General features: G+C 36.1%; 1 protein-coding gene across 1 annotated transcript; it reads left to right on the top strand.

Annotated features, from left to right (window-relative positions):
• Positions 1-404: 404 nt before the first annotated feature.
• LOC113361528 (mRNA turnover protein 4 homolog) lies at positions 405-2651 on the top strand. The gene is made up of 9 exons (XM_026604750.1): positions 405-476; positions 617-878; positions 963-1100; positions 1192-1256; positions 1345-1405; positions 1500-1602; positions 1693-1772; positions 2206-2291; positions 2391-2651. Exons 4-9 carry the CDS (start codon positions 1192-1194, stop codon positions 2413-2415), a joined length of 420 nt encoding a protein of 139 aa, XP_026460535.1. The 5' UTR covers positions 405-476; positions 617-878; positions 963-1100; the 3' UTR covers positions 2416-2651.
• The last annotated feature ends 22085 nt before the right edge of the window (positions 2652-24736 follow it).

A 24736-nucleotide genomic window follows, 5' to 3' on the forward strand; every position in this document is an offset into this window, starting at 1 on the left:
ACAGCAGTAGGAGCATTTGGCGGTGCTGGAGATAATGCATATGGGATGGACGTAACACCACTAATGGTGGCAAATGCAGGGAATAGTAATCGTTCTGCAACATCCAACATCCCCACCATTCCTAGCAGTGGAGCTTTGTCGAGAACTTTTGGTATGTTTTTTTTTTTTGGCATAAAACTTGAGTCTTATGGCCATCCACTTATATAAACTTTAAGGGGAGTTTCTCTCGCAAGGGAGAAGAAGATCAGAGTGAACCGCCTCAAGGAAAAGGAAATCGTCTTTGTGCAACCGGTGGACAAGATGGTGGTTTCCGAAGCCAGTAAGTTTGATGCTGAAACTAGATCTCGATTCTTTTTTTAGGTTTTAATTCAATTTTCTTGAAATCTTTCTCTCTTAACTTCTAGGTGAAAAAAGGGCTCGCGAGATGATAAACGGATATATCTCCGTGATGTGTGAAGATGACTCTGATGATATGTGTAAGCCGCTCGAGTTCATCAATTAAATCTTGACAAATACTTCAAGTCTCTCTACTTCAGGTTTCGTTCTGTTTTTGATTACCTTAAAAATCTTCGACTTTTATATTTCTTGTTTTTTTTTTTTTTGCTTTCATCTTCAGCTGGGGACAATGAGTATATGAGTAGAAAGGATGAAGAAGCGCCACTGATAGAAAAGCAACGGCGTGAAGCCAAAAAGAGGGAACTCATTGGAGCTAGAGAATTGGGGAAGTACTTGAAGAACAACCCGTTGAATAAGAAATCTTTTACATCGGATATTGAAAGATACAGTAGCATCTATGTTTTCTCTTTCGGTTATGCAAAACTAGAAAGCTCCCGGTACAAGAAGTTCATCAAATCCCTCAACGGCGATAATTCGTACAAGTATTGATAATGATTAATAAAATTCTATATTTATCTTCAGATTCTTCTGCACTCTAAATTAATAAGTTGTTTGGTTGGTTGCAGGGTTTATTTTGGACGTAATAAATCTTTGTCAAAGATTGTTGGACTGGTCTCTGAAGAAAAGTTCTATGAACTCAAACCTGGAGACCCAGATATGGAACAACTAAAGAATTGCGACCTGGTCTCCATAAAATTGGAAGTGTATGGAAAAATATGTGCATTTTCTCCACTTTTGACAGCGCTTCAGTTTTATTACTGTATCCTTATCATTTGGGCCTTTTAAACTTTCCAGATGCTTTTTAATTACGATGATGCCGGTGTTCTTTTAACTGAAAAAACAAAAGATGAAGTACTCAGGTAAGGGTGAAGTGTGGGTCATAAGAAATTTGCTCGTCAATGTCGACAAGCCAGCTTTCTTTAATTCCCATGAAATTTAATTTTGCAGGAAGTTTAAGCAATACAGCGAATGCGACTTTGTAAAGGCAGGCCAGACACCAAAGGACACGGTCAGGATATTCTCTGAGGTCCTTGTATAGTTTGATAATTGTGTTACGCTTTAATGTTCTCACTATTTCTTCCTTGGAATTATCTTTGTTTCAGCTGATGTTTCAGAAAGATGAGTGTCTGACTTTACCTCCCCGTTCAGATGCAAGGAATTTGTATCTCAAACTGAAGGAATTAGGCATGCCGATTAAACTCAGTGGTAGGTTATTATGTTACATATATTGGTGATTGGCAGTTTAGTTACACTCATAACTAATCTTTGATTGCCTCTTATTTGGCTTCTTTCTAGGCGGGGTCATTAAGCTGACCGATACATGTTGTGTGTGTGAAGCAGGAGTACTAGTAACAGAGAATGCCACTAAAATTCTGGTATGTCTCTAAATTCTGGTTTCTACACACCCTTAAATCTAGCAAAAGCTTTGGCTAGAAGAGGAGCAACTATTATGGGTCTTGGCTACATTCATCCTGCCCAAGTCTGCTAAAGTCTAGTGCAATACACAGCCTATTGTTTGATGTGCTGTTTTTTTTGTTAAAAATCTGCTGCAGAGACTTCTCAACAAAAAGATGTTTAATTATGTCCTTGTGCCTAGTCTTCATTCATCCTGAAGTCTAGTGCAATTCACATAACCTATTGTTTGATACTTTGATGTGCTTTTTTTTTGAGACCTCTCAACAAAAAGATGTTTAATTATGTCCCTGTGCTTAGTCTTCATTCTTCCTGCCCAAGTCTGCTAAAGTCTAGTGCAATTCACATAACCTATTGTTTGATGTGCTTTTTTTTCTTGTTAACAATCTGCTGCAGAAACTTCTCCACAAAAAGATGTTTAATTATGTCTTTGTGCCTTTGTGCTGCTGGAGTGCCTCCACTGGAGAAACTGAATATTTTCGGTAAGCAGTTGCCTCTTGTTGCTGTACTTTATGCAGCTATTATCCGCCGCTTCTTATTGACTGCAATTTTTTTCTTTGTGGTTTTCTATTTTTATGCAGTTTGGACCTGCCTAAGAGGCGGTGAATCAAGGATCTCAGCATCTTTATAAGCAGCTAAGTAGGTAGATGTTTCATATGAGGATCATGTCAAGGGTGTTCACTCTGTGTTGAAGCTAAATTAAGAACATTTTCAGGTATCTCATGTTTTGTCGTGACAATGTTTTTAAGATGACATGCCAAGATGTTTTTTTTCTCATGTTTATTGTGACATATTCCAAGTCGGTTAGATTATTCAAATGTTAAGTTGGGTCACTATGTTTATTCCAAGTGGGGTTAAAGACTTATGTTTATTTATGTTTTTTTTTGGGTTGTGACCAAGCATGACCTTTGAGCACAAGTGCTTATCTTAGAGAGATCCATATCCAATGTGAACATCTTCGTTTTCCAGCTACTTTGATCTTTAATTTTTTGTTTTGCAAGAACAACTCGGGCTTACAATCTCTTCCTCCTCCCCAGACCTCAGTCTTAATTAGGCCGGCCGAGCGAAGTGAGTGAGGACTCTATATATGGTGACCTTGTGTCAACGTGGGACAGGATTTGTTTTTTCAATTTGACAAAAAAGATTGGATTTGGTATCATTCCCTGGAAATTTTCAAATTGTCCCTCCCTTTTATTCCAATTACTATAACTCCTTATGTATCCTATGTTTTTTCTGGGGTATAATTGGCAACCAAACTTTAATAAAAGAAAGATATGCTCTAAACTTTAAATTTGCAAGAAATTATTGGAAGAAAGGGCTACAAATCAGAAACACGATAAACTAGCAAAAGAGATACAAGAAAATTCAGAAGAAGAAGAAAAATCACAACCTGTTGAGAAAGTTACAAATACAAAGTGAAAGAGAGAGAACAATAAGGAATTTGATGATGAAAAGAAAGCAAAGGTACAAAAGAAGAAGAAAAATGAAGAGGAACCATCAGGTAAAAGAAACAAGAAGATGAGAAATGAAGAATCAGAAGAAGAGGAAGAAGAAGAATCAGATGAAGAAAAAGTAACCGAAGATGCGAAGCCGGAAAAGGAACTCAAAGGTAACAATATTGAGTTGTGTTTTATGTTGTATCATTAAGTTATTTAGCTATTAAAAAGAAATAAGTCAATGTTGAGTTGCATGTATACAGGTAGGCCAAGGGCGAACTAAGTCACATTCAAAGGAGGTCTCATTTCATTGGTTGAAATGGGGAGTTTTCTATACAAGCTGTTTGAATTAGAAGAAGGAGGAAATAAGAATACATCAATCCTTCCAAACGCACTGAAGGCCATGCCTTTCTGGGACTTCTTCAACTTATTCTACACAGCAGAGAACAACAACATAGTGACTCCTAAATGGTTAGAAAGAATCAATCTTGCAATACAGCTGTTGCTTAGTGGATTTAATAAATAAACGAAGAATATCGCATTTGGAGATCCAAAAAAGGAGAAGAGTTATACAAAGTGCTCTCTGGATGCAAAGGAATCTGTGTTGATCTTCAAAATTAGACGAATTATAGAGAGTGAACACTTCAAGAGGACTCTCAAAGCAAAGCAACAAGATGAATGTCGGGAATTCTTGAATACCAAGTTCAGACCAGAGAAAGAGCCAGATTGTAAGGATAAAATAACTAAGACTGAGGTTGAAAACAAACTAAGAATTGCAGCTGGAGATGAGTCTGACCCGGAGTATTTTGTCAGACTTTTTGCCATGTGGTTGTGTGCGGTGCTTTTCTTCCCAGATTCTGGAACTCCAAGCTTTGCGAAGAAATTGTCACCTCATGTTCTACAAATGGATAAAGTGTCATGGTCATATCACATCGTAGATTATCTGATTTCAAACATCTCAAACCAAGAAGGAAAAAAAGGGATTGTTATCGGATGCACTACAATACTACTGGTAAGTAAAAGCAATTTATATCAAAGTAAAATGTTTACTGATTTGTATATAGTACAATGTTGCATGCAGTATATAAAAACTAACCTCTTTCATTTCTCTGCATATAGTATTGGTTCTGTGAACACACTGGGAACTACATCGAGAAGAGGCAGGGATTTGAAACCAGAACTCCGAGATTCCTAAGATGGAACCAACACACATTGTTCAAGAAACTTCGCAATGAATTTGGCGAAAAACCTAGACAGGAAATAGACATGACTTGGTTTGAGCATAAGCTAATTTTTCTCTTACTATCTTTAAATTTCCTAGTACACAATATTGTATGTAAACAATGGAAGTTGGTCCCGGAAAATGGATCTGAAAAAGTGGGGGTCTAACAACCACACCCAATATTTCGCTTAGCAATCTGTATGGACTAACTCCAATATACTTTTAAGAGAATCAACTAGTCAGTCAGACTCAATCTTAATAAAAGTATATCAAAGATTTATATCTCACTTTCTCGATTCAATACTTACTCCAGCAAATAGAAATCTGCGAGTCTAATTGAATACAAGAGAAATCAATTGAACGGTACCAAAGACCAATGTTCAAGGATCAATCAATTTCAATCAACAACCAAAGGTTGGATTTCCCAATTGATCAATTCAACGCACAACCAGTGATATTTCAATTATATAAAAAAATATAATGCGGAAAAGAAATAACACAAACACCAGAAGTTTTGTTAACGAGGAAACCGCAAATGCATAAAAACCACGGGACCTAGTCCAGATTGAACACACACTGTATTAAGCCGCTACAGACACTAGCCTACTAAAAACTAACTTCGGTATGGACTGTAGCTGAACCCCAATCAATCTCACACTGATACAAGGTACAGTTGCGCTCCTTACGTCTCTGATCCCAGCAGGATACTACGCACTTGATTCCCTTAGATGATCTCACCCACAACTAAGAGTTGCTACGACCCAGAGTCAAAGACTTTAATAAAAAAAATCTGTATCACACAGAAAAGTCTACGGTAATAGATAAATCTGTCTCCCACAGAAAAAGCTACGAGTTTTTGTTCCGTCTTTTGATAAATCAAGGTGAATAGGAACCAATTGATAACCCGAACTTATATTCCCGAAAAACAACCTAGAATTATCAATCACCTCAGAATAATCTTAATCGACTAGAGAAAGAAGATATTGCGGAATCACAAATGATGAGACAAAGGTGTTTGTGACTTCTTTTATATCTTGCCTATCGGAGAAATCAATCTCAAGCCAATCTTACGATTGTACTCAAATACGATAGAAACAGCAAGATCAGATCACGCAACTACATAGAAAATAGTTGGGCCTGGATTCACAATCCCAATGAAGTCTTCAAGTCATTAACCTAAAGGGTCTCGAGAAGAAACCTAAGGTTAAAGGATAATCGAATCTAGCTAATACAACTAGTATCACATAGGAGGTGTGGGGATTAGGTTTCCCAGTTGCAAGAGTTCTCCTTTATAGACTTTCAAATCAGGGTTTGCAATCAATGTTAGCTTAGTAACAAAGCATTCAATATTCACCGTTAGATGAAAACCGGATTAGATTCAAGCTAATATCTTTCAACCGTTAGATCGAACTTAGCTTGTTACACACAAATGAAATGCACGTTTATTTAGGTTTGTGTAGTCGTACCCAAACATGTACACTTAGTTGGTGCAACAGTAGTTAACCAAATGGTTAGCCATATGGGAACTTTCATATCAACCATATTCTTCTTTACCATAACTAGTTCAAATGACTCAAATGAACTAGTTAGAGAGTTGTTCAATTGCTTAGATCTTATAGAAGTATACAAGACACAATCGAATCAAAAACGATTTGATTCACTCGAATCAATTCATGAACTTTATAGCCACGGTTTGCAAATATGCATTCCTTAGTTTAATATAAGTTTAAGTTCACGAATAATCGTTTTTAGAAAATAACCAACCTAAGTACGCGAACTGGTACGCAAACTTAAGTACTCGGAATGAGTTTGTTTTCAGTTCACAACCTCTAGCAGATTTTCACGGGACGTGAACTTCCGATGGTGCACATACTGGTACGCGGACTTTAGTCCCGGTTTTCCTGAGCAACAAAGTACGCATACTTTGGTTCAAGGAATAAGGACTTACACACATATGTGTTACCACACAATATTTATATCCTTTCAAGGTTATATATTCTAAATTCTCATTTCAATCATTGAAACATTCTTAGAGGACGTTATATGATTGTTATTCACAAACCATTTTTCGTCAAAGCCATCTTCAAGTAATTGAAACTTAATATGACTTTCGTCATTAGTAAAGATGAACTTGGCCAAAGCGAAAGCTTACCAACACATATTTCGAGAAATAGATACGCGAGATAAACTCGGCTCGAAATAGCAAATGTGTATAATCAAAGTCTATATAGCAATATGACTTTTGTCTCAAGATAGGACATAGAGTAGACAAATTTTTGAGTGATAGATAAGTTCAAGTCTCCATATACCTTTTAGTCGATGAAGTTCCACAAGTTCCTTGAGTAGTTCTTCGTCTTTGTATGATGATCGCCATGGATTCTTGAGCTCAACTACACTTTTTATCCTAGTCCGAGACTTAGCTAATAGTAGACTAGAAATCAAGACTTATAGTTTTGATCACTAACATTGACAAACATGATTGAGATAGCAACGCATGCGAGTTCGACCGAGAAGTGCTCTAACAATCTCCCCCTTTGTCAATTTCAGTGACAAAACTATCAATACATATGGAATACAAAATAAATAAATAAACCTTTGTAGCTTCTCTTCCACATGCATGATCTCCTTGGTTCTTCAACATTACTCGAAATCTTCGTCACTTCCAAGTACTCCAATGATTCCAAAGGTTGTAAGTTTAGCATCATCGTTGTTGAAAATCCGTAGCTATAACAATGAGAAAACAAGAATTCTCAATCATTGTTACATAGTGTCATAGTATTATTACACATCATCAAAGTTCAATTGTATCACAACTTCGACAACAATACTATGGTGATATGTATCACTCCCCCTTAGTCAATACTCCATCTCACATGGAAACCACTCCCCCTTGCATAATACTCCGAAAACCATATGTATTTGTAGTGTGAACTACACATTAATTCTCCCCCTTTTTGTCAATAAAATTGACAAAGGTACGAAAACTAGTGGGATCCTAATGAAATTTCCATAGAGACATTTCATGACCAATAGAAAGCAAATATCAACTTTTTAGATGCAATCATATAGCCGAAGCTAGATGCTTTCATCAAGGAGTTTATAAAGATACAAGATAACTCTTATAATATTCCACAACCGCACTCCCCACAAAGATTTGGCAATTAAGCACAAGTTCAATTAAGAACTCTCCCCCATAAAATGTCATTCCCAAAAGAACAACAAGAGCGACCTTACTTTCACAAGAAAAGAAGGATTTCTTTGGACATAACAAATCACGAGTTTTGAATCCAAAAAATTTCAATTAAATTAACCACAAGAAAACCCATGATTAATTTAATCGGAAATGCTCAACATAAGAGAACTTACGGAGCCGCACAGTATATACATAAAAAATATTGATCAGGGAAGATCAATACTGCGGAATAGACAAGGATTCATTCTATTTTCCATCACTATTGGCACAATGACGTACAATAGACATAATCCTCGTAAACAAAAGTTTTATCCTTTCTTTCATAAAAAATATGACATAAAAGTCTTTAAATTTTGTAATGTCAAAATTTCATTCATTCTTTTATCAATACTCGCATATCGACATATGAAAGACTTAACTTTTGACAAGGTATGGGACAATCATAGTTCACGGACGCAAACACACATATCCCATAATGAATTGCAATATATAAAACCATAAAGATTAATACTGCAAAAATCATCTCTCAAACAATTTTAGAAAATAAACAAATAAACCTAAAAGAATGAAGATGAAAACATTGGACATAGCTATGTGTAATCACAATAATGGCTATTCCAAAAACTAGTTATTCTTCCTAAAACACAAGAAATAAAATTCTCATAAGAAGATTTACTAGATGTTAAGACCTTTGAAGAATTCTTTATCGTCCCCAAACTCTTTGTCGTCAACAGCCATTGGAACATAAGGTTCATGAAGATATGAGTTAATATCAATAAACCTTATTGACTGATGTCGAACCAGGGCCTTCTGAATCTCATGAGTCTTAAGCACAAAAGCCTTTATCTGTTGAATCTCCTTTCGTGTCTCCTTCAACACTTCAAGAACATCAGAAAACTTCTGAGAATTTGAAGGAACAACCATTGGATTCCTCGAATTCCTTCTTTTCCTTTTCAAGGTTGGAGACAATGCAGATTTCTCTTTTTCCTTCATGATTGGTGGCTTAACAATCATATTACCATCTTTTCCATCAGACGACATGATGCTTGGGGTATCCATAAGAATATGGATTTGTGAGAGGAATTCACAATTTAAACTCAAAAAGTAGTCTTGGAAAGATTATCAGAGAAGGAAAAAGGAATGTGGGGTTACGCAACCTTTAACAGGTTCGTGCACTCACAACTCTGAACCCTAGAGAGAGTATAATTGTCGAGAATAACCCTCCTTGATTGATAGAAAGGATTTTATTTTATTTTTATTTTTTTTTAAAAAAAAAGAAGAAAAGAAGAAAACAACCTTTTCCTAAAGCCTGAGAGGTGCACAACCTTGTCTTTTTTGATCAGGCACATGAGACAAGATACACAATTCAACACAATCAAGTTGTGTCGTGTTTTTTATGGACAACAATCTATCCACCATGTTCATCTTCAGAGGAACCCATAGACCTATGTCTATCAAAACGATTGGACCATACTTTCTTCTCTAATGGTCTTATTTTATCCTTGGAAACTACTTCTTAGATGAAGATAGAATCTTACATACCTCAGCGGTCTTTTGAGCAAGTTTAAGCTTGCTTGCTAATCGATTTGCTCTTCGTTGAAGTTTGTTGACATGTCTCAATTTGTGTTTGTACTTGTAACACTTTGATAGTTCATGACCTTTGAGTGAACAATATGAGCACGTCAATCTTGGATATAATTCAGGCATTTGAGATGTGCAGGCTGCTAGACACATAGTTATACCTGAAACGTCATACACAGAGTTTCCAACAGAAAGCTAAATTTTCTCTTCCAGATTGGTTGAGTTTTCTTCTGAAAGAATATCGAGATTGATGTATGTATTGTTGCAATTATCAAAATCAATATTTCACAAAGAAGTGCAACACTTGATTTTTCGTCTTCATTAGAGTCATTGTTGTCAGACATTTCATCAAGAGTTGCAGCAAGACCTTTGTTCCCAGTGTATTTCTTTCGATTTGCACACTCATTTTCAAAATGACCAAAACCTTTACACTTAAAGCACTGAGGCATATCCTCGTCATCAGTTTCATCAATATCCCTATTTTTAGGAGGAATACGATTATGAGGTTTAACTGATGACTTGGATTTATCTCTGGAGAACCGTTTACTTCTCTTCAAAAGAAGATCCCTAAACTGTCTTGTGATCAAAGAAACTGACTTTTCAAGATCTTCATCTGATGAATCAGCCTCAGAAAGATCATCTTCAGCGATGTACACATTTTTACTTTTATCAAGTAATTTAGTGTTCTTTAGTGCTTTGAAAGCAACATCCTTACTAGACTTGGACGTATGCTCATGATCAAAGATTTTTAGCTTCCAAACCAGTGTATTTCTGGATAGCGTTGCGAGATTATTCCCTTGAACGATGGCATGCTTCTTAGAATCGTATCTAGATGGAAGCGATCTGAGAATTTTCATCACAATGTCCTTTTCAGGAATGGTCTTACCCAATGCAAAAGATGCATTAACAATTTCGGACACTTTGTGATTAAAATCATCAAATGATTCTTCATATGCCATACGAAGGTTTTCCCAATCAGAATTTAGGTTTTGAAGCCTAGCTTCTTTCTCACTAGTATTTCCTTCAAATACGATTTCTAAGATATCCAGGCTTCTTTAGACTTAGTGCATGGTGATGAAGATTTGGGGTAATGGCATGTATAATAGCATTTAAGCCGTCAGAATTTTGCTTTGCATCAAGGATTTCTTCTGGACTATATCTACCAATATCCTTAGATATAGATACATCGCCTTCTGTATTAACCGGAGGATCATAGCCATTAACTACACGTACCCATGTTTGGAAATCACGAGCTTGAAGAAAAGCACGCATAAAATTTTTCCACCATAAGTAGTTTGAGCCATCGAAGACTGGTGGTACGTTTATGGAGATAAAATTCCTGTCCATAGAGTCAGATCGCTACAAACGCAGACTGATAAGGTCTTCATATGTATTTGCCTACTCTGATACCAATTAAAAAAGTGGGGGTCTAACAACCACACCCAGTATATCGCTTAGCAACATGTATGGACTAACTCCAATATACTTTTAAGAGAATCAACTAGTCAGTCAGACTCAATCTTAATAAAAGTATATCAAAGAGTTATATCTCACTTTCTCGATTCAATACTTACTCCAACAAATAGAAACCTGCGAGTGTAATTGAATACAAGAGAAATCACTTGAACGGTACCAAAGACCAATGTTCAAGGATCAATCAATTTCAATCAACAACCAAAGGTTGGATTTCACAATTGATCGATTCAACGCACAACCTGTGATATTTCAATTATATAACAAAATATAATGCGGAAAAGAAATAACACAAACACCAGAAGTTTTGTTAACGAGGAAACCGCAAATGCATAAAAACCCCGGGACCTAGTCCAGATTGAACACACACTGTATTAAGCCGCTACAGACACTAGCCTACTACAAACTAACTTTGGTCTGGACTGTAAATGAACCCCAATCAATCTCACACTGATCCAAGGTACAGTTGCGCTCCTTACGTCTCTGATCCCAGCAGTATACTGCGCACTTGGTTTCCTTAGCTGATCTCACCCACAACTAAGAGTTGCTACGACCCAAAGTCGAAGACTTTAATAAACAAATCTGTATCACACATAAAAGTCTACGGTAATAGATAAATCTGTCTCCCACAGATAAACCTACGAGTTTTTGTTCCGTCTTTTGATAAATCAAGGTGAACAGGAACCAATTGATAACCCAGACTTATATTCCTGAAAAACAACCTATAATTATCAATCACCTCACAATAATCTTAATCGACTAGAGAAAGAAGATATTGCGGAATCACAAACGATGAGACGAAGGTGTTTGTGACTTCTTTTATATCTTGCATATCAGAGAAATCAATCTCAAGCCAATGTTACGATTGTACTCAAATACGATAGAAACAACAAGATCAGATCACGTAACTACAGAGAAAATAGTTGGACCTGGCTTCACAATCCCAATGAAGTCTTCAAGTCGTTAACCTACAGGGTCTCGAGAAGAAACCTAAGGTTAAAGGATAATCGAATCTAGCTAATACAACTAGTATCACACAGGAGGTGTGGGGATTAGGTTTCCCAGTTGCTAGAGTTCTCATTTATATAGACTTTCAAATCAGGGTTTGTAATCAATGTTATCTTAGTAACAAAGCATTCAATATTCACCGTTATATGAAAACCTGATTAGATTCAAGCTAATATCTTTCAACCGTTAGATCGAACTTAGCTTGTTACACACAAATGAAATGCACATTTATTTAGGTTTGTGTAGTCGTACCCAAACATGTACACTTAGTTGGTTCAACAGTAGTTAACTAAATGGTTAGCCATATGGGCACTTTCATATCAACCATATTCTTCTTTACCATAACTAGTTTAAATGACTCAAATGAACTAGTTAGAGAGTTGTTCAATTGCTTAGATCTTATAGAAGTATACAAGACACAATCGAAGCAAAAACGATTTGATTCACTCGAATCAATTCATGAACTTTATAGCCACGATTTGCAAATATGCATTCCTTAGTTTAATATAAGTTTAGTTTCACGAATAATCGTTTTTAGAAAATAAACAACCTAAGTACGTGAACTAGTACGCGGACTTAAGTACCCAGAATGAGTTTGTTTTCAGTTCACAACCTCCAACAGATTTTCACGGGATGTGAACTTCCGATGGTGCGCGTAATGGTACGCGGACTATAGTTCCGGGTTTCCTGAGCAACAAAGTACGCATACTTTGGTTCAAGGAATAAGGACTTACACACATATGTGTTACCACACAATATTTATATCCTTTCAAGGTTATATATTCTAAATTCTCATTTCAATCATTGAAACATTCATAGAGGACGTTATATGATTGTTATTCACAAACCATTTTTCGTCAAAGCCATTTTCAAGTAATTGAAACTTAATATGACTTTCGTCATTAGTAAAGATGAACTTGGCCAAAGTGAAAGCTTACCAACACATATTTCGAGAAATAGATACGCGAGATAAAGTCGGCTCGAAATAGAAAATGTGTATAATCAAAGTCTATATAGCAATACGACTTTTGTCTCAAGATAGGACATGAAGTAGAAAGACTTTTGAGTTTTAGATAAGTTCAAGTCTCCACATACCTTTTAGTCGATGAAGTTCCACAAGTTCCTTGAGTAGTTCTTCGTCTTTGTATGATGATCGCCATGGAGTCTTGAGCTCAACTACACTTTCTATCCTAGTCCGAGACTTAGCTAATAGTAGACTAGAAATAAAGACTTATGGTTTTGATCACTAACACTGACAAACATGCTTGAGATAGCAACGCATGCGAGTTCGACCGAGTAGTGCTCTAACGGGATCAACAACCAAAGTTGACACAAAATAACTAAAATCTACTGCAGAAAAGATTGATTATGCACATTTTTTTGTATCTGTGTATTTAAATTAGAGCTGGTTCAGATTAGGATTAGGAAAACAAGTCTGATTATAGATGATAGAGTTAAAGAAATGATATTGAGTTACGATCAGAAATGTATTACAGATTTTGTGTATCAATAATGAAAGTTGATCCCCAATGAATGGAATCAACAACCAAAGTTGGCACAATATCTGAAATATATTATAGATTTTGTGTATCAACAATAGAAGTTGATCCAGTTGTATGGAGTCAACAACAAGGTTTACACAGTAACTGAAATGTAACCCAGTTTGTTTGTGTCAACAATGGGAGTTGATCCCAAATGAATGGAATCAACAACCAAAGTTGACATCATATCTGAAATGTACTCCATTTATATATTGTTGCAATTTCATGTACGTCGCACCTCACTCGGGGGGCACGCTCCCTCGTGAAAGATATATTAAGGGTAGAATGTGAGAAAAAAAGATTGTTGCCAAAAAAAATACTTTGCTCACTGTATTGCTCACTGGTTTGTAGGTTCATAAAGATTTTGTTGATCCGGTTACAGAAGATGAGATGTTTTTGATTGACCTGTCAGCACCAGCACGAGAATTGGAAGTAGATAGGAAGAGGAATGAGGAGTTGGCAGAAGAAAACTTTTATCTTGAATGTGACAAGCAGGAAATAACTTATCAAAGAAGGGGCCAAGAAAAGACATTTATGAACAACATAATCTTCATGAAGAAAATTATTGACAATAACAAGGACAGGATGCAGTTGCAGCCTGCAGATGTAGGGAGACATGAAGATATTGCAAAACAAGTGAAGGAATGGAAAGAAAGGGAGATACATGTCCAGAGAGCAAGATCAAAGAGTACTCAACATGAATTCAGAAGAGCATCCAAAGATTTGTTATATAGACTGAATTAACTCAAGTGCATAATACAAGTGGAGAACCATCTGGAAAGGTGAATGAATATGACTTGAAAGCTGACTTGAATGTAAAAGAAGAACAAGAATCAAGTCAACTGACATTGTCACTGTCAGATGCAGGTCAAAGTGACTTGGGAAAAAGCTTTCAGAAGGGTTTTCAAAGTGGACTAAAGCTCCATGTACATCCTATAGGGACAGATCGCTTGGCAAACTGGAAGATGGGATTCGGTGCAGGAAGAGAAGAAAAAAAAGACAAGAAGCGAATCTTCAGATAACTAATGTGATTGCAGAGATTGGTAACTCAGTTGAGGAGAATGAAGTCAAAGAAGAAGAAAGGAGTACAAACATGTAGGAAGTGGAGATCTTGGGAGATGTAGTTGTTTATTCAAATCCTCCAATTAACGTTATACTTCCAGAAAGATCGGATTATGTCGCTACAGGTACTATTTTAACTCAGTTGAAGAAGTAATCAATTTAAAAGACATACAATAAGAATTTTTTGCAAGTGTGTTTATGTTATGAACAGTTTGGATGATCTATTGATTTGTTATGAATTAATATTAGTATTAGTTTGGTTTACTGATTTCTATACATCCATAATGAATGAAAATGAGTGAATGTTATTGAAAAGGCGAGGGTACCCAAATATACCTCAAGCTAAAACTTTTCCACCTATAAGTCCTTTCTCCGAAAGTGATTGTCTATGGACTGAGTTGAGACAATACAACTAATCGGTTCACACTTCGTGTGATCGTCTATGGAGACGGGATCGAGACAATACAACAACGAAGTATATTTACTTAATAAGAGATTCAGACTTAACCAAACACAATAGGATTACTATCAAGTAAATAAGAATTAACGTTTCTGTAATTTACTTTAAATTATAATAACAATAATTATAATTGCGGAAAATAAAAGTAAATGACACATCAATATTTTGTTAACGAGGAAACCGCAAATGCAGAAAACCCCGGGACCTTGTCCAGAATTGAATACTCTCATGATTAAGCCGCTACACAAAATTACACCAACTTCGTATAGTTGAGACCAAGCAACTAAAACTATAGTTCACCTAGTTCCGTCTGTATTCCGATGCCTCCAACTTATAAATAAGTCACGTACTTGGAACAATTCCTTTGGTTCGTATTCCAAACAGTAAAGGAACAACAAATCTGTTTGGTATCAACTCTATTCAACCAAGTGATGTGAGTCGGACAGAGGCTCATCTGTTTATCTTAACATAAACTCCTTCATCAGCTTCTTAGATCTATCTTATGTTCAATTACCAAAGGTACGTTAAGATTTTGCAATAAATACTTTTAATCACAAAGAACTGTATTGATGCCGATCTACACAACTAATCAATCCAATCTACCACAAGGATAAACCGATTATAGTTGGATCCTCTTATACCGAAACAAGTGTTGTGCACACACCAGAGATTATAAACCCAAGTCAGAAATCTTCAATCTCTTCTTTGTCTTCAAATCTTCTTAAATCTTCAATAAACACCTGCACACAACAACTTGAATATCTTGTGATCAATCATGCACAGAACGGAGTTTGTTAACAATGGATTATTACAAGATCGTCTTTAGAACTAACAACAGTCTAAAGATCCCTGTCGAAACTTCGATCTAGTTTGAGTGAATCTTATATCAGAAGAGAAGATTATCAAGCATAAACAAACTAGGTGCAATCAAAGTTCAACCACCGTTAGTCAATCAAATCAATCGGAAAAAAAAGAAAGATAAACCTCAATTATCTAGTTTCCCACCAACGGTACTAATAGAGCTTCTCAATCCCAAAGAAGACTTTAAACTGAGCGGTTGTAAGAGATTTTGCCTAATTAGGTTACTCTCCTCTCCGAATAGGCGGCTACACCAGTAACAACACGACCGAGGAAGTTTGTTGTCACGAAGGATTAGTTTGCTAGCAGTGCAAACTTCAAGTATTTATAGACAAGGAAGTTTGGACACCAAGGAATTTACAAAACCGAAAATATTCTCAAGATATGCAATATATTCCAAATTCGGTTTCCATAATTCCTGGAAATGCTCTGTCCAAAATAATGACCGAAAATCTCTTTGGAAAATCTTTAACTAGTAAATGCACATTACTAATTCTCGTTTTCCTAAAATAAAATTAACAACCTTAAATAAAAGATTCTTAACTTATTTATATTTCGATCCTGGGATTTTCTTCTTTTAGCTATTAAAGAATAACTTTGAACAATAAAAGATAAACATTATTGTACGTGTTCAAAGTATGTCGACATCCTTAATTTGTAAGTCCTCTTCCATACTTACAACCTTGAAACCGATTTGCCACACTTCCAAATAAGTTTAGAATTGGTTCATTTGACTTTCAAGAGCTATGTGATTGATCAAGAACACTCAATCACAAATCATGGGTTTAACGGTTCTACCAAAAAAAGTTTCGGTTCTACCTCCATGTGAGTATTGTGCATAATCACACTAGCTTTCCAAAATTCGCTTGACTAGGTACTAGGATCAGTTCCCCATATATATATGGTATCTAACTTATATGTGTTGCACATGTCCATAGGATCAGTTCCCTTTGCCTAAAAATGTGTTGCACATGTCCATAGGATCGGTTCCCCTTTTTGCTAAAAACTTGCTACACCTCATACAAGGATCGATTCCCCTTTGTGATGTTTTCACCTCTTACTAGGATCGGTTCCCCTTTACCCAGATTCGGTCATACACAAATCACAAACTCGATCATACCATCTCAGGTGATTACTTAAGATCGGTTTCACTAACAAAAGTCATGCCAATACATAAGTCAGGCCTTTGTGAATAGTTTTACCAAGAACACAAACAAGTCGTGAGCGGTTATACTAAATCACACATATTGGTTGTTCACAAGATATGCAATGAATAACAATACCAATAACGCCTGGCGATTTCCTTTTCGATTCATAAACAAGTTTATGAACTTACTTCCTTAAAACACATGTAAAACATTATTTCCTATGATGAAATCCTCACCTCATACCTATACATAATCACATTAGTATTTAAACGATTATGTCGATGTCTTATCAAAGTTTAATGGTTAAGAAATAAACTTCATATTGTATTCCTTAATACTATGTCTATCTAGAGTGTTCATGCTTCGCAGTTTTGTTTTCAATATGCACGACTTGAAAGATACATTAGGGAATGAAACAGTTCAAGTCAAATATCACTAACCTCAAGTGGAAGGATGATGTTGTCGTTGTAGCTTCTTACTTCTTCACTTCTTCATGTCTTCGCAATACTTGTAATGTCTCACATCCTAAAACTTTCAAGCTAACCTATACGAAGTTGACTCTAGTACATAACGTGACTCTTCAAATGAGTTTTGATTCACTAAAATATGACAACCAAACTTGACATACCAACGCTTGGTGGGTTCAACCGAGCTATGATCTAACAGTTAGTATTAAAGATAACAGGTATATACAGCTAATTGATATATGTACATGCATTTTTATTTATTTTTTATTATTAAAGATAACAGTTAGTGTTAAAGATAACAGTTAGTGTTAACAATGAAAGTTGATCCATGGAAGCAGTGGATCACCAAATAATGAATGATGGGTTTGTTATCAAGAGAATGAGTTTTAGTATTGCAGGGTATTTACAGATAATGAATGAGTTCATACAGATAAACCATGCATACTTTATTTATTTTTTTAAGTGTCAACAGTAGAAGTTGATCCAATAATATAGGGTGAACAATGGAAGTTGATCCCATAAAAGGACCAACAACAATTGTTGATCCCAAAAACAATGGGTCAACAATGATATGTTGATACTGTTTACATGAGACTATTTCCTGTTAATCTAATCGGATTATTTCCCTACAGGTACTACCCCAAGCTTCGGTGCGATAATTGCCGGAATATTTACATCTACTCCTCCACAACATATGGAAGATGCTCCGACACAACAAACGAAATATACTCCTACACAGAAAACGGAAGAGGGTGATTGTGCACCTGCAGATGACGAGGATGTATTGGAAGGGATTAAAGTGATATACAAAATAGATGAAATTGATGGGGCAACTGAAGAGGAAGACGATGATTCTGAAGCGACGCAGAGCCAAAGGAATAAGTGTGACTCTATTCCAAGAGCAGTGAAGTATAACAAAAGGTCAAGGAAGGCGCCAAATAAATACACACCTCAAGGTAAAGCGACAACGAAGCCGACAAACAAGGGGAAGAAAAGAAGAAGAAGAATAAGAAGAAAAATAAAAAGAAGAAGAAGAAGAAGAAGAAAAAGAAGAAGAAGAAAGGAGGTGTTGAAGAACCCGAAATAATCAACCTCGGAGATTACATTGATGTGATGCCACCTGAGCCAACAAAGCTGAACAAGCCAGAAAAACTCAAACTCTAGAAATACTGCACCGAGGAACAAGAAAAGGTCCTTCGTCCATTCTTTGAGAAAGCGACAGAAAGGTATGTAACTTTGTAATACAACTTGCTTGTTTATTTATAGGTGTAAACAATTAAAGTTGATGCCATGGAACATCTGCGAAAAACGATTGTAATCCAAGATACAGGTAGAATTTCTAATATGTTATATCATGATAATAATACTTTCATTTGAAAAATGCATTGAGAGAGCATGTAGCTTTTATTTCAACAATGACGTGGAAGAGATTGTCTATGGAAAGCATATCCAAGCTCTAATGGATGACCAAAACATTAACAATGACATTGTTGATTACTACATCAACTTGCTGCAATCAAAGATGCAAAATCCAAGTAAGCCGAACTACTACGGGAAGAAGCACTTGATTCTGTTTACAAATGGTTACGTAAGTAACGAAAACTCTTAATCTGTCTTTTCAATAACTTGTTACATCAACTTATTTAGATCTACATTATCATAGTTGGCATCTTATTAGGTGAGATGAAACAATTTAGTGTGGTATGGATGGTTCGAGTATACATGAATGAATGAATGAATTATTGTTAGTTTTATAGTACGAATATAAATGATATACTTGTTGTTATCTAATATCAAAAACAAACTAATGTCAAGTATATGATGCAGCAACCGATGAGGGGTGCAGTAGCTACCAAAGATGCTACGAAAGTGGAGGAATGTGGGATTACAGCTCAGGTAAGGAATAATTACACAGTGGATGGCGGTGACACGTTCCTGCTCATACCAATGTGTCTCCAAGACAAGCAAAAGAGACCAATCCATTGGGTGCTGCTTGCGTTAATAGGTGGAAGATGGTTAATTTTCAACACCATATATCACAACAAAGGATACAACTAACAATACTCTGTCATGGTACAACCATTGACTGATGTCCTAAACAAAATAAAAAAACCAGATTGAAAAGGAGAGGGTACCCAAATATACCTCATGCTAAAACTTTTCCTACCTATAAGTCCTTTCTCCGAAAGTGATTGTCTATGGACTGAGTCGAGACAATACAACTAATCGGTTCACACTTCGTGTGATCGTCTATGGATACGAGATCGAGACAATAGAACAACGAAGTATGTTTACTTGATACAAAGGTTCGGACTTAACCAAACACAATAGGATTGCTTATCAAGTAAATAGGAATTAAGGTTTGTGTAATTTACTTTAATTATAATAAAACAATTATAATGCGGAAATATAAAGCAAATGACACAACAAGATTTTGTTAACGAGGAAATCGCAAATGCAGAAAAACCCCGGGACCTTGTCCAGAATTGAATACTCTCATGATTAAGCCGCTACACAAAATTACACCAACTTCATATAGTTGAGACCAAGCAATTAAAACTATAGTTCACCTAGTTCCGTCTGTATTCCCACACCTCCAACTTATAAATAAGTCACATACTTGGAACAATTCCTTTGGTTCGTATTCCAAACAGTAAAGGAACAACAAATCTGTTTGGTATCAACTCTATTCAACCAAGTGATGTGAGTCGGACAGAGGCTCTTCTGTTTATCTTAAAATAAACTCCTTTATCAGGTTCTTAGATCTATCTTATGTTCAATTACCAAAGGTAATCGTTAAGATTTTGCAATCAATACTTTTAATCACAAAGAATTGTATTGATGCCGATCTACACAACTAATCAATCCAATATACCACAGGGATAAACCGATTATAGTTGGATCCTCTTATACCGAAACAAGTATTATGCACAATAGAGATTATAAACCCAAGTCAGAAATCTTCAATCTCTTCTTGTCTTCAAATCTTCTTAGATCTTCAATAAACACATGCACACAACAACTTGAATCTCCTGTGATCAATCACGCACAGAACGAAGTCTGTTAACAATGGATTATCACAAGATCATCTTTAGAACTAACAACAGTCTAAAGATGCCTGTCGAAACTTCGATCTAGTTTAAGTGAATCTTACATTAGAAGAGAAGATTCTCAAGCATAAACAAGGTGCAATCAAAGTTCAACCACCGTTAGTCAATCAAATCAATCAAAAACACAAGATAAACCGCAATTATCTAGTTTCCCACCAACGGTAATCGTAGAGCTTCTAAATCCCAAAGAAGACTTTAAACTGAGCGGCCGTAAGAGATTTCGCCTAATTATGTTACTCTTCTCTCCGAATAGGCGGCTACGCTAGTAACAACACAACCGAGGAGGTTTGCTGTCACGAAGGATTAGTTTGCTAGACTTGCAAACTTCAAGTATTTATAGGCAAGGAAGTTTGGACACCAAGGAATTTCCATAACCGAAAATATTCTCAAAGATATTCCATACATTCCAAGTTCGGTTTTCATAATTCTTGGAAATGCTCTGTCCAAAATAATGACCGAAAATCTCTTTGGAAAATCTCAACTAGTAAATGCACATTAATAATTCTCATTTCCTAAAATAAAATTAACAACCTTAATCAAAAGATTCTTAACTTATTTAATTTCGATCCTGGGATTTTCTTCCTGCAGCTATTAAGGAATAACTTTGACCAATAAAATATAAACAATACTGCCTATATTCAAAGTGTGTCGACATCCTTACTTTGTAAGTCCTTTTTCATACTTACACCCTTGAAACCGATTTGCCACACTTCCAAACAAGTTTAGAATTGGTTCATCTGACTTTCAAGAACTATGCGATTGATTAAGAAACACTCAATCACAAATCATGGGTTTAACAGTTCTACCAAAACAAATTTCGGTTCTACCTCCATGTGAGTATTGTGCATAGTCGCACTTGTTAGAGCATAGCTCGGTCGACCTCGCATGTGTTGCTATATCAAGCATGTTTGTTAATGTTAGTGATCAAAACTATGAGTCTTGATTTCTAGCCTATTATAGCTAAGTCTCGGACTAGCATAGAAAAGTGTAGTTGAGCTCAAGGACTTCATGGCGATTCATCATACAACAACGAAGATCTACTCAAGGAACCGTGGAACTTCATCAACAAAAAGGTATGTGGAGACTTGAACTTATCTATCACTCAAAAGTATATCTATTCTATCTCCTACTTCTTATGAGACAAAAAGTCATATGCTATATAGAATGGATCATACACATTTGACATTTCGAGCTGATATTCACTACTTATCTTTTTCTCGAAATCGTGTGTTGGTAAAGCGCTTCGCTTTGATCAAGTTTATCTTCACCTAGTGACGAAAGTCATGAAAAGTTTCAATTACTCTGAGAATTGTTCTGACGTGAAACGGTCTGTGAATAACGGCTATATAACGTCCTATGAGAATGTCTCAATGATTGGAATGCGAGTTTAGATTACATAACTATGTATTCCTTAATCCGAAGTTTTTGAACTTTGTTGATTGAGAGAAACCGGGGGAATTGGCTTTTCCAAGTCCGCGAACCCAGTCCGCGAACTGACGGAAGTTCTCTTACCGAGAATTTATGCTGGGATTTTCCAAAAACTCGTTTGTGCCGCGAACTGGCGGAAGTCTCTTTGTCGAGATTTTTTGCTGAGTTTGGAAAACTCTGCCGGTTTCCTTAAGTACGCGAACTTGTTTGTGAGCTTAAGTGGTTATGATCTAAAGATGTGCTCTGAACATGAAACTTAAATTACCAAGGAATGCTTTATGCAAACCGTGGCTATAAAGTTCATGAGCCGATTCATCGAATCGAATCATCTTTGTTTCAATTATGTCTTGTGTAGTTACGTAAGATCTCATAGCAATTGAACAACTCTCTAACTAGTTCATTTGAGTCAATTGAACTAGTTATGGTGAAGAAGAACTAGGATAATATGAAATGCTTATATGGTTAACCTTTTGGGTTACTATGTTGAACCAACATACACGTACACGTTTGGGCATGGTTTTCACAAACCCAATAAACGTCTACCCAAGTGTGTGTGACAAGCTAAGTTTTCGATCTAATGGTTGAGAAATATTAGCTTGAATCTAAATCAGGCTTTCATCTAACGGTGAATATTGATTGCTTTGTAACTAAGGAAAAACCCTGATTTGAAGGCTGTATATAGGAGACATCTAGCATTGTGCAAAAATAATCCCCACACGTCTGTGTGATACTAATGCGCTCGCTAGAGTCGATTCTACTTTAAACTTTGGTTTTCTTCTCTAAAACCAGGTCAACGACTTAAAGACTTCATTGGGATTGTGAAGTCAGACTGATACTACTTTTATCGTAGTTGTGTGATTGTGTGATTTGATCTTGCATCTTCTATCGTACGAGTAAAATCTATTGATTGGCTTGATATCGTGAGAGTTCTCCGATAGGCAAGATAAAGAAGTCACAAACATCTTCGTCTCACTATTTGTGATTCCTCGACAAACCCCTTGTGTAGTCAAGAAGGATTGTTGAGAGGTGTTTGATTATTCTAGGCTGTTCTTCGGGAATATAAGACCGGATTATCAATTGGTTCTTGTTCACCTTGATTTTATTTATTAAGACGGAACAAAACCTAGGGTTTTTATGTGGGAGACAGATTTATCCTTTGATAGACTTTTCTGTGTGATACATATTTGTTTATTATCAAGTCTGCGATTTTGGGTTACTGCAACTCTAATGTGGGTGAGATAAGCTAAGGGAATCAAGTGCGCAGTATCCTACTGGGATCAGAGGCGTAGGAGTACAACTGTACCTTGGATCGGTGAGAGATTGATTGGGGTTCAACTATAGTCCAGTCTGAAGTTAGCTTGGAGTAGGCTAGTGTCTGTAGCGGCTTAATACAGTGTGTATTCAATCTGGACTAGGTCCCGGGGTTTTTCTGCATTTGCGGTTTCCTCGTTAACAAAACTTCTGGTTTCTGTGTTATTTATTTTCCGCATTATATTTTATATCATTGAAATAATTCAGGTTGTGCGTTAAGATCATCAATTGGAAATCCAACCTTTGGTTGTTGATTGATATTGATTGATCCTTGGATATTGGTCTTTGGTGCCGTCCAAGTTATTCCTTGTGTTTGATTAAAGACTCTCTACTGTTTTAGCTTGAGTAAATCAAAACAAGTGAGATATATTGACTCCTTGAGATACTTTAATCTAGATTGAGTCTGACTGTCTAGTTGATTCTCTAGCAAACTATTTCAGAGTTAGTCCATACAAATTGCTAAGCGAAATATTGGGTGGTGTTGTTAAACCCCCGCTTTTTCAATTGGTATCAGATCAGGCAAACACGTTTAAGACCTCATCATTCTGTGTTTGTAGCGATCTGACTCTATGGACAGAGGTGTTATCTCTATTAACGTACCACCAGTCTTTGATGGCTCAAACTACTCAGCATGGAAAGTTGCAATGTGTGCTTATCTTCAAGCATGTGATTTTCAAACCTGGGTATGTATTGTTAAAGGCTATAATCCTCCGGTTAATACAAAAGACGATGTATCTATACCAAAGGAGGTTGGTAGCTATAGTCTTGAAGAATCTCTTGTTGTAATGCAAAACTCTTTTAGGTTAAATTCTATCAGACATGCCGTTACCCCAGATCTTCAGTACTATGTGGCTACTTGCACTAAGTCTAAAGAAGCCTGGGATATCTTAGAAACTGTATTTGAAGACAAGAGATACGTTTCTAAGAAACATGCCATCAATGGAGGAAACAACCTCAACACTCATTCCACGAATACCTCATGTGGACAGATGACAATTCGTGATCCAAATTCTGTTCAAACCTTTGCATTCAACGCTGTTTCCGAGACAAGTAAATTCTCTAACTTATCTTGGGCTGATGGGTGTTGTTCATCTGGTTATCGGTTCAATAAACCGTTGTTAACAAAAAGGATCAAGGATTTTATAAAGAGGAGAATTAGATGTGATAAACATCCCCTGTCAGCTATTGCTTCTAAAGATTCTATGGAAGATAAATCTCTTTGTGTCGACGTCTTGAATACGTCTGTTGGATGTGAATCTACAACTCTCACGGCAGAAACCTCCACACACTCAAAATCTGATTCAGAAATTGAGTCTGACACAGAGATTTTCGATTTCTTGAACAAAGAGGTCCTTCAAGAAAATCTTCAATTAAAAGATTTATTGAAGAAACTGGAATCTTTAATCCAAGTGAAAGATCTTGAGATAGATTGTCTTAATGATCAACTCACCAGGATCATTTTTCTAAAGGAGAAAGAGATTAATACTCTCAAAGATGATCTTCAACGATTATCTGGAAGTTCTGATAAAATCTCAGCAATGTTATTTGGTCAGAAATCCTTTGGAAACACTAATAGTTTAGGATTTAAGAGCAAGACTGCAGGTATTGTCAACTATGTTCCTAAGTGTC

This window comes from Papaver somniferum, chromosome 3 (assembly GCF_003573695.1).
Source record: "Papaver somniferum cultivar HN1 chromosome 3, ASM357369v1, whole genome shotgun sequence".
Classification (NCBI taxonomy): Eukaryota; Viridiplantae; Streptophyta; class Magnoliopsida; order Ranunculales; family Papaveraceae; genus Papaver; species Papaver somniferum.